General features: G+C 46.8%; 1 protein-coding gene across 1 annotated transcript in view; it reads left to right on the forward strand.

Annotated features, from left to right (window-relative positions):
• Positions 1–6,787, forward strand: part of ITIH5 (inter-alpha-trypsin inhibitor heavy chain 5) — a 55,688-nt gene extending 48,901 nt beyond the window's left edge. Inside the window, exons 13-14 of the mRNA XM_053407174.1 lie at positions 1,779–2,156; positions 4,592–6,787. Coding sequence (XP_053263149.1) covers positions 1,779–2,156; positions 4,592–4,887 — 674 coding nt within the window. The 3' untranslated portion in view covers positions 4,888–6,787. The remainder of the gene's footprint in view (positions 1–1,778; positions 2,157–4,591) is intronic.
• Positions 6,788–11,822: the final 5,035 nt, after the last annotated feature.

Here is an 11,822-nt window from a genome sequence, read left to right on the forward strand (position 1 = left end):
GGCCTGGGAAACACCTCCTGGCCAGCCCGAGAGGCACCATTCTCCTGGGGAGCTTGTAGTCAAGACTGCTGCAACAAACAGCTGTGCTGGGAGGTAGAGATGTGAGAGGGAATCAGAGGAACGAGGGAAGGAAAAAGGAACAGAGGCCAGTGTCGCCCATGGCATCTCTGACCATCAGTCATGGCACCCCAGGGTGCCATGGCACACTGGTTCAAAACCATTGCTGTCACCCACACTGGGACCTTGTGCTGAACAACAGGTAAGGAATGGAGATAAAAATAGCAATGAATACTAACTGCTACCCGTGCCATACAGTGTCAAATGCCAGGAACCTCCAAAGAACATGTTACACCAGAGTTTTGTGGAGTTCCATGACTGGACCTCCCTATAATTTCCTTCTCCAAAATGCAGAGGGAATTATCTGGATCGGGGCCACCGCGGAGGGAAGGGTGGGGGGCAAGCCTCCCCACCTACACTTCCTGTTTCTGATGGCTGAATGACCTGATAAAGGCAACCATGTTGTCATCATTGAACATAGCTGTCAACTTTTACCTTTTCTTGCGAGGAATCCTATTCGGAATAAGGGGGGGGGAGGGAAATGTTGACAGCTATGTCATTGAATATCTGTGTGGATTTGGACCCTTGTGTCCCCCGTCCCCCCAATTCCTTTGGTAGAGTTTGCCTCCAGAAGCAGATTAAATCAAGCCGATGGGAGCTCTTGAGTTAAAATGTTTCCGTCCTAATGGTTTTAGAGGTCTTGAGCTTCTGATCTGGCCTGGAATTCCTAAGCACCTGTGATTTGTAAGAGGATTATTTATATGGCAGCAAAGTTCTTGACCAGCCAGGGCAGTGGGGGGGTGTGTGTGTGTGACCACGAGAGTGAGGAAGACAAGGCAACCATAGTTTTACAAAAGAGAAGGGAAACAAGACCTTTAAGAGGAATCTATCTTATGACCTCTACCTTGTTCCACTCACTCCACAATTCAGTGTTCCAATTTTTCCTTTTATGCATACTTTACCCAAGTATGTGCTTTTCTTTTAGGAAGAACTTTCTGCAAATATCCATTTTGATCGATACTTGCCCAAAGTCCATAGCCAATGCAAGTTTCTTTTTGTAATACGCCAGAATAAAGGAAATGCTTTTAACAATCTAACCTAAAAAGGAACGAAAAGCAAAAAGAAGAAAAGAGGGAAAGTGGGGTGGGGGTGAGAGAAAAAGAAAAATAGAGAAATAATAAAATAAAATAAAATAATAAATAAAATAAATAAAAATAAAATAAAATAAATAAAAATAAAATAAAATAAAATAAAATGATTTTTGGTTCTCTGTCCTGCGGCTAAATATACTATTCATTCATTAACATCCAACTGTTCTATTTTTTATAAACCAATATTTTGTCAGTCTTCAAATCCAGATATTACAAGTTCATTTTCCCTTCCATGCAGAAAGTCTATAAGAAGTTTAAATATTAGGAAGAACTGTTCAATAGTGAAACGGACTCCATCGGAAGATGGTGGACACTCCTTCGTTGGAGGTTTTCAAGCAGAGGTTGGATGGCCATCTGCCATGGATTCTTTAGTTGAGATTCCTGCATTGCAAGGGGTTGGAAGAGACTATATTTGGGGTCCCTTCCAACTCTGAAATTTTATGATCCTCAAAAATAAAAGTGTGTCTCAGAAATCCAATTCATGTTGCAGACTCTACAAAAGCTTGTCTTTCCTGAACGTTCCTCTTGGCTCAGCATCCAAACCATTGCCTTTCTTCCTTGCCCCTTAAGGTGTGACTGTGAATGGCCAGCTGGTGGGAGCCCCTGCCCCTCGTAGAGGCCATAAGAAGCAAAGAACCTACTTCAGAAGCATCACCATTCTCAGCAACAAACCAGAAAGGTCCTACCTGGAGGTCACTCCCACGAAGGTCATCATTGATGATGGGAAGAGGCTCATCCTGCCTTGCGACCGCAGCGCCACGGTAGCAAGCAGGAACCTCGAGGTGTCCATTGCGGCTCGTTCCAACGTCACCGTGGCCATAAGGGGCAACGTCGGTTTCGTTGTTCTGATCCACCACTACAAGAACCCCGCTCCCTACCAAAAGGATCATCTGGGCTTCTACATCTCCAACAGCCAAGGCCTTTCCCCAAGCTCCCATGGGCTGATCGGTAAGAGGGAAACATTCTGAGAACTTATAGTGCCAGGCCATGGAGTCTAAATTAGAGCGGATGTTCCAGCTTATCCCAGCACCCTCTCCAAGAATTAGGGACAGGGAACTTCAAACTGGGAATCAGAAGATCCCAATTGTGCAAGAATGAGTTGGTACAATGCCTATCCTAAGACCTAGGACCCTCGTACCTACGGGACTGCCTCTCCCAGTATGCCCCACAGAGGACCTTAAGGTCCATAAATAGCAACACCCTAGAGGTCCCGGGCCCTAAGGAAGTTAGATTAGCCTCACCCAGAGCCAGGGCCTTTTCAACACTGGCTCCAGCCTGGTGGAACGCTCTGTCTCATAAGACCAGGGCCCTGCAGGATCTGATTTATTTCCACAGGGCCTGTAAGACAGAGTTGTCACACCTGGTCTTTGGCTTAGAATCAGTTTGATTCCCTCCCCCTCTTTCTTTTTTCCTTTCTCCTCCTGTGATGAGGCTGCATTTTAATGTTTTAATGTTGTATTTTAATATTGTTTTTAAGTTGTATTCAGTCAACTTGTTTTTATTATTGGTTGTTAGCCGCCCTGAGCCCAGCCTTGGCTGCGGAGGGCGGGGTATAAATTATTATTATTATTATTATTATTATTATTATTATTATTATTATCCTTTTAAGAATGAGGCAAATGGGGGACTTCCGGTTCGCTGCGGAGGTAATGGCTGCGCGCTCCGTGTCATCCGCTTAAAGGACGGCACGGTTCTGGCGGCTAGAGCTTTGGGGGTGAGCGCCAGGGCCAGGCGCCCCCACGGAGGAGTGGGGATCCTAGGGGTCCAGCAGAGCACGTGAACTCACCCTCCTGTGCCCCCCAGCTGCCGTTTTTGCACATTTTGCAAAATGTTGCAACGTAGAATGCTTCTGTTCAGGGTTATTGCTCCTCCTTCAATTCCCTCTCCTGTTCTCTCCCCGTTCCCCACCCCCCAAGTTAGCATTTAGTGGCCACTCAGCATGGGAGGTATACCTCTCTAGGATTCCCCCCGCCCAAAGATCTTTGGAATTCTTGCAATCCTTGGGGTTCCACCAAGCCACACTTTTGCAGCAGAGGGCTAGTGTTTTGGCTACCTAAGGGGCAAGAGAGCACCCTTCTTTTATTTATTTATTACATTATCCTACCACATTCATGTTTTCGGAATATATCCCAGCTATAAAGAATCCTGTGTCAGTGGTGGTTGGGTGATAGACCTTTGACTCTTTTTGCATCTAAAAACTAATCACGCTATAGTTTTAATAGAAGAGGTTACAGGACTTAGTGAGCAGGAAGAGGCTGTGGCAGATAGCAGTCCAGAATCAGAGGCAGATGCAAAAGAGGAGGGGGGCCAAGAGGCAGAGACGAGTCAAATTGTGCTGGTCCCGAGGGTTAACCATGCGGCAAGGTTCGAGTCCAGTCCAAGGTCAAGGGTGCGGTATGGAGGCTGTCCGTCAAAGCTGAAGTGGGATCCAAGTCAGGGAGTCAGGTGAGGTCAGGAACTCTGGCAGAAGAGCAGGATAGGGTGCAGGCAGGAACAGGCTAGCAACAATGTTGCTCCTGCAACCTGGGGCTGGCTGGCTTTTATCTGCCCCGAGGCATGGGGCGGCCCCGGTCCACAGGTGACTCGCCTCTCCTGGCCTGCAGGCGAGCACTCCTCCTGCGGGAACTTAGTTCCCTCCGCCTCTCTGCCCTGAGCCTCTGCAGCTCAGGAGAGGCTGGAGGGTTACCAAACCCAGAGGCAACCTCAGCTTCCTCTGACGGGGCTGAGAGTGGAGCACCTGCAGGCAATGGGTCCTCCATCACCTCAGGAGCCAGAGCAGACTCAGCTGGTGCCTGCACCTGAGGATCCAGCACAGGTGAGGACCCTTCAGGCTCAGGCCCCAGCCCCGGCTCAGCTGGTTCTGGAGGCAGGGACTTCTGTGCAGGCTGGGATTCCTCAGGTTCAGCCTCCGAGTTTGAATCCCAGGCCATCACACAAATTTGTGAAGAAGCCGAGGTGTCTCCTCCTGCTGCTGTGACTAGCTCCCCCACCCCGGTCTCCCAGGACCAGAAGAGGTAGGAAGAGGTAGGAAGAGAGACAGGCATGCTGGGGGAGTCTCAGATTACCTAGGAAGGACCCGGGGGAGGAGGACAACTGTGGGAAGACAAGGACCTTCAGTCCCAACTGTGTCATAGGTGCAAGATCTACTGAGACAAACTGCTGTGTTCAGTAGGACTGCCCCCCTGAGTCGACTTGTTTCCTTGAATAAAGAGTTAACTTGACAGACGCCGTGTGATTTATTGCTCCCCCTCTGTTCTAAGGGGAGAATGTGTCACATGGCAGGAGCCACCACAGTGAAGGCCCTGCTATGAGTGGCTGCAGGATGACTGCAAGACTTATCTGTATTCATACCTCTGACAAGCTCTCGCTTTCCTCCTACACAGGCCAGTTCTTACACCAAAACGTTAAGCTCACTACCCAAAAGCCTCTTGGGGAGAGACACCAAATGTCCAGTGGGAATCTAACGAAAAGCATGGACATAAATGCTGGGAACGCATTAGAGCTGAAAGGGCGCTTGATTCCCGTCGTATGGAAGCAGAGGAAGATCTACAATGGCGAGCAGGAAGTGGACTGCTGGTTTGCCAAGAACAACGCAGAGAAACTGATCGATGGGGCCTATAAGGATTACTTGGCTTCTCACCCTTTTGACACAGGGACTAGCTCCTTGATGGAAAACTGACTTTGAGGAGAAAAACAACCCCACTTGCTTTTTGACACATAGGAAGCCATCCGGTCCCGAGGCGATTCCTGCACTTTGACAGCGTTTTGTAAAGCCAAAGAAATTCGAGATTAGTTTCAAAAGGAATTCCATTTACACAAGACAGCTGCCTGCTCCCTGGTTCACTAAAGGACATTTCCCCGAGTGACTATAATAAGGTCTAATGTGGACTTTTAAAAAAGAAAGGAACAATAAAAGATTGCGAATATTGTCCGCGGTGCCCGTAATACAGGAAATAGCTTACAGAATGTGGGCTATTTCAATTGAATGAACAATTTTTAAAAGTGCATATTTTTACACTCCACAGTTCTGGTGCTACATTTTCATTGAGTCTGAAAGGTCACAAACCAGCCCAAATGAAGCACTTTTAATAGATCCCATTGATTTCATCAAGCAAGGTTAATTTCTCCCTTGAGATCAATGGGATTTAAATGCCCTTCGCTTCAATTGAATCATATCTATCACAATCAAACCGGCAGGGAGAGTGTCTTCCTGTGTTAGCATGCAGAAGGTTCCCAGTCCAATCCCCAACCATGTCCAGATATGGCTGGGAATGTCTCCCTGTCTGAAACCCTAGAGAGTTGCTGCCAGTCCGTGTAAGCACTACTGAGCTAGATGGACCAATGGTCTGACTTACTATAAGGCAGTTTTCCATGTTGTAGTTAAGAATAAGAATGCAAGTCCATGCACAGCTCAATTTATACCGTCTTCTTCTTCTTCTTTGGCGATCACTCGTAGCCGAGTAAGATTGTCTTCCATAAACACGGTTTTAACAGTGAGTCCGTAAGTGACTGTGGAGGCCAATTCTGGATCCACACGTACTTTCACAGTGTGGACATTCATGTAGATGCAGGCAACAGAAAGCTCCTTTCAAGTGTCTCCTTTGTCTCAGAACAGAACAACATTTTTGGTAGCGTGGTTTCCAAATCTGTTGCCCTCCAGTTAGTAACTTTCTTGTGAAAAGAGGCTTCTATTTTCCTGCCTCATTCCTCAGGGCACTTTAGAATTTTCCCCCACGTGGTGCTTTGAATTTATCTTATTATTTATCTTATTATAAACTCCCTTCTCCAGTGCTGTGCAGCCTCCCTGGCTGCCTGAACTTGTTGATCTGTGAACGCTCCAGGGGAGGAGTTACCTCTTGCTGTGTTCCCCTAGGCCAGGCACCCCCAAACTCGGCCCTCCAGATGTTTTGGGACTACAGCTCCCATCATCCCTAGCTAACAGGATCGGTGCTCAGGGATGGTGGGAATTGTAGTCCCAAAACATTTGGAGGGCTGAGTTTGGGGATGCCTGCCCTAGGCTTTCCTTGAAAGGTGGGCAGCTGGGGAGGCTGACGAATGCCGACCACTGATGGGATGATTTGCAGAACGAAACAATGGTACACTCACAAAAAAAATCACTTACCTCAAAATGATGGTAAGATCAATACTTCCCCTGACCCCTCCCTATAATAATCCCACTGGATTTTTCTCTCCTTTGATAATTCTGCAGTGCAATTTCTTTTATCATTAATTGAGGAAGATTTTTGTTGTTAAAAGAAAAAAAAGTGGGAGACTAGATTTAGGAAAGTGTTTGTGTAATACCCTTACAAATCTCTTTGTGATGTCTGTCAATATATTAATTCAATTTTACTGAGGCTAAAACAGGAAATGCAGCCCCACAAAACACATTGAGTCGACCTCATCCCGACATTCCAGGTTCCAATCTATTGTTTGATTGTGCAGTGTGCACACCTCTGAAGATCTGATATGCTGTGTATCCACAGGTCCAGTTGAAACCAGCACTTAGCCTCCAGTCCTCCTTGGAAAACAGACTCACCCCAACGACATGTGAATAATAAAGGAAAGGTTGTCTCTGACAATGTGCAGAGTGTGATTTTTGGTTTTTTTGTTTTGCTTCATTGGGTTATCACAGGTGCTCAGACTTGGGTGCTCAGAGTTTCCAGTTCATTTTTCAGATAAGCTTGATTTTTCCCTCTGCTGGAAAAATTAAAACTGGGTGGACCCTAACTTGGGGGGAGGCCATGATCTAATCAGCGATAGAGCAACAGAAGTATAGTGTCCCAATCAAGGTAATAGGTAAAGGGTAAAGGGACCCCTGACCATTCGGTCCAGTCGTGGCCGACTCTGGGGTTGCAACGCTCATCTCGCTTTATTGGCCGAGGGAGCCGGCGTACAGCTTCCGGGTCATGTGGCCAGCATGACTAAGCCGCTTCTGGCGAACGAGAGCAGCGCACGGAAACGCCGTTTACCTTCCCGCCAGAGAAGTACCTATTTATCTACTTGCACTTTGACGTGCTTTTGAACTGCTAGGTTGGCAGGAGCAGGGACCGAGCAACGGGAGCTCACCCCGTCGCGGGGATTCGAACTACCGACCTTCTGATCGGCAAGTCCTAGGCTCTGTGGTTTAACCCACAGCGCCACCCGCGTCCCTTTTAATCAAGGTAATAGTCCCACTCTATTCTGCTTTGGTCAGACCCTACCTGGAATACTGTGTGCGGTTCTCAGTGCTGCAATTTAAGAAGGGTATTGACAAGCTAGAACATGTGCAGAGGAGGGTGACCAAGATGATCAAGGGTCTGGAAGCCAAGTTTTATGAGGAACGGTTGAGGAAGTTTAGCCTGGATAAGCGGAGACCGAGAGGAGAAATGAGAGCACCGAGGGTGCTTGCCAGAGAAAGGAATGCACATGGCAGATAGTTAAGTATTTATTGTCAAAGATTACACAGTAGCTTCGACAGCTCTGGATATCACAAGGGCTCCGCTCTATGAAGCAGTTGCAGCAACAGGGGGCCACTCCCCTCCACTAGCTTATGTACCTTCCACCAATGGGGAAACATCCTCTGATCCTCCCTTTTCACTTCCCTCCTGGTTCTGTGAGACAGTGGTGCAGGAGAGAGTGGTCTGGCCTGCCCCTCCCTTCTCTTCTTCCAAGCCATCCTGTGCTCCACCTCTGAGTCTTGCCTCCTGGCACAGACAGAGTAGAATGGGGCATAATTTGGTCCATTTTAATATTAACGTGCATTTACCAAATTCACAGCTTTTTGGGAACTGAACAGCAACTTTCCTCTGAAATTTGCAATTCTTTGGATTTTGTTGCACGCATCTCCAAATGAAAGTTCCTAAATGCATATGCTAGGTGATGTTTTGCACACACACAAAAAGGGTACCTTGGGATAAATGGGTATGCTTATATTTCCACCAAGCTTGGGAGTGAGTCTAGCGCACTCCGAATAATAATAATAATAATTTATTATTTATACCCTGCCCATCTGGCTGAGTTTCCCCAGCCACTCTGAGTGGCTCCCAATCAAGTGTATTGACAAGCTAGAAACCCCAAATTGGGGAAACTGTATTGCTCCAAAAGAGATCATCCGATAGATTCTTAGGACCTCATTTAGTAGGGCAAAGGTATTAAGCTTCCCATTGCAGTGGTACCTTGGTTCTCAAACTTAATCCGTTCCGGAAGTCCGTTCCAAAATCAAAGTGTTCCAAAACCAAGGTGCGCTTGCCCATAAAAGCAATGCAAAACGGATTAATCCATTCCAGACTTTTAAAAACAACCCCTAAAACAGCAATTTACTATCTAACGAGACCACTGATCCATAAAATGAAAGCAATAAACAATGTACTTCAGTCACACAATCAATAAATCAGTAGCTGAACGGGGTTCCACACAGTCACAAGAACAAAACAAAAGCTGCAAAAACAAAAATACAAAATAAATAGCAAAAACAGACAGACCTCAGCATAGCACTCAGAACAGAAGTGTGGCACTCAATTGGAAGTGTGGCACTCAAAATGGAGAATGTTCAGCTTCCGAAAAAGGTTCGCAAACCGGAACACTTACTTCCGGGTTTGCAGCGTTCGGGTTCCAAGTTGTTTGACTACTAAGCCATTTGAGAACCAAGGTACCACTGTATTGCAGTGTGCTTCCTTCCACAATGGTGCCTCGAACACAAAGGCTCCCAGTGAAGGAAGTCTAGGACATAGTATTGTAGAGTCGGAAGGGACCACTAGGACCTTTTGCCCAAGATGGTGCTCAAACCCCCAACCCTGAGATTAAGAGTCTCATGTTTACCAACTGAGCTATCCCAGAGCTTCCAGGTCCCACCAACCTTCTTTTGGCTCAAGGCGTTTCAGCGCCGTTGACCTTCCCTGGGGCGGTGAACATGTTTTTACAGATGCGAGGGCTTGTTTTCTTCCCTGTGCCAGGCCCCTGGGGAGAAAAAGCTGGAAACTGGGCCAAAATACGAAGGATGACAGCAGTAGGCTGGGGAAAGAATGTGTTTGTTCCTTCCTAGGAGTCAACAGAAGCAGCACAAAACTCGGATAAGCTGTGCTATTAAAGAAGTGGGGAGGAGGTTAGAAATGGGCCCACTCTATTTGCAGGATGCATTCTTGTTCTGAGTGCCTTCTCTTCAGTGTTGAGGGGCATATGACAAAATATACCATAAATGCCAAGCGCTGGCAGCTAACATAACTGCTTGGTGCATGCTTCATTAGCACGGTGGGCATAATTTTTAATTTATTCAAAGCATGGAAGAAGATGAAGGTGGCTTGCTTTTCCCCATGACTTCTCCTATGCTGGTGCAGAAGTCACAGAATGCGCATGACCCTCCTCGCCTCATAACCCATCTAATCTTACCGCCCACACCTGCACTCAGGGCTGATTTCCTTCAGAATGGAGAGGTTTGATCTTCTTGCAGACCATGGGACTCTCAAGAGTCTCCTCCAGCACCATAATTCAAAAGCATCAATTCTTCGTCGATCAGCCTTCTTTATGGTCCAGCTCTCACTTCCATACATCACTACTGGGAAAACCATGGCTTTCACTATACGGACCTTTGTCGGCAAGGTGGTGTCTCTGCTTTTTACAAATATCCTGTTTGTCCCTGCTGCTTTGGAAGGATTTTCAATTTTTGAAAAAGAGAAAAGATCAGCCAGCAACAGCAATGCTGAGAGGTTCTTCCAAGCCAACAGGCCCCAGCAAGCCTGGAATTTAAGAAAGCAATCTCACTCCCACTGAACCCTGCCTAGATTTTAATCGTTTCCAGGTTTCAACTCAAGGATTCCTCCCAATGGGAAATTTTACATTAGGGGGAGGGAGCCCCAGGGCTAGGGTCTAAGTTGTTGTTGTTTAGTCGTTTAGTCGTGTCCGACCCTTCGTGACCCCATGAACTAGAGCACACCAGGCACTCCTGTCTTCCACTGCCTCCCGCAGTTTGGTCAAACTCATGCTGGTAGCTTCGAGAACACTGTCCAACCATCTCGTCCTTTGTTGTCCCCTTCTCCTTGTGCCCTCCATCTTTCCCAACATCAGGGTCTTTTCTAGGCAGTCTTCTCTTCTCATGAGGTAGCCAAAGTATTGGAGCCTCAGCTTCAGGGTCTGTCCTTCCAGTGAGCACTCAGGGCTGGTTTCCTTAAGAATGGAGAGGTTTGATCTTCTTGCAGTCCATGGGACTCTCAAGAGTCTCCTCCAGCACCAGAATTCAAAAGCATCAATTCTTCGGCGATCAGCCTTCTTTATGGTCCAGCTCTCACTTCCATACATCACTACACTGGGGAAACCATAGCTTTAACTATACGGACCTTTGTTGGCAAGGTGATGTCTCTGCTTTTTAAGATGCTGTCTAGTACCGGGTCTAAGTACAGCCCCCCAACTGGCCCTTGAAACAAGTAGTGTAGAGGCAAATGCAGATGTGCAAAGTTCCTTCATGATCATGCCCTTTCTGTTATATGCAATAATCTTAATTATGCAGTATTAACAATTAGGAATGACCAGTGCAGTTCTCCATGTACTGCCTGTTAAACAGATCTACTATTTTCTGTGCAAGGATTTGGGCAGAAGATATTGGACCACTCCAATATCTTCCTGCAGAATGACTTACTGCTAAGTTGTGTTTTCCATGAAGTTCCATGGAAGGTAATAGAACTTGCACCCCGTTCTCATTTAACTGAAGTACCTCGTCTTTTCAGTGTTCCTAAATGCTTAGCTTTGGTGCATACAGCAACTGAAAAGCTCCCCTTTCATGCTGGTTGGGTGGCTTCTAGGAAACTGGAGATGGGTTTTTTTGTATTTAACTACACAAGGATCCACACACCAAGGGTTGTATCCAAGGCTAGTTCTATTCAGAGTAAACCCCCTGAATAGTAATTTGGGTCTATTAATTTGAGTGGGTCTACTCTGCTGGATACAACCCAAAGAATATGGGATTCAGTTCTCCTTCCAGGCACTGATCTACCTCCCAAAGCCTCCAGCTCGAGAAACCTTCTTGCTGCAAAACAAACCAACATTCCAGCCCAACAACAGAATAATTAGAGAATGAGCAATGAGGTGCATTTAAGGAATTGGAAGTAACTCTGCTGCCAGGCCAAAAATTGGCTCCTTGCCGCGAAAGGATGGAGGCACACCTAGATGATCCGCTAACGTTTTAATTGTACTCACTGGCCTGGATACAGCGAGCAAATTAAGAGAGAAATATTTATCATTTAGGCGTCTTTCTGCCAGATGCCCAATGCTGAAATATTTCTCCCTTCCTTGGAGACATGGTTTAGGCTTGCTGAAAGTCACACTAGCTTGCACAAGCACACATTTCTGCCAAGGGAAGCACAATTTATAAATAGCAAGGGGTGTGGCGGTCAAGTGTTATTCCGTTGCAGATGCCTTCCTAGAATTCCTGGGGCCCAGGGCAGAAAACCTAAGTGATGCCTCTCCCATGCTCTGTTAAGCTGTAAAATAAAATAAAGTCAGGCACCCTAAATTCTGCCACCTGAGGCAAGCTGTCCAATCCTGCCTAGTGACAGGGCCCCTCCTTCCTCATTAGAGATGGTGAATCTGCCACCCTTCAATTGCTGCTGGGCTCCAACTCCCATCAGTGCCAACCAGCATGGCAAG

This window comes from Podarcis raffonei, chromosome 10, assembly GCF_027172205.1.
Source record: "Podarcis raffonei isolate rPodRaf1 chromosome 10, rPodRaf1.pri, whole genome shotgun sequence".
NCBI lineage: Eukaryota > Metazoa > Chordata > Lepidosauria > Squamata > Lacertidae > Podarcis > Podarcis raffonei.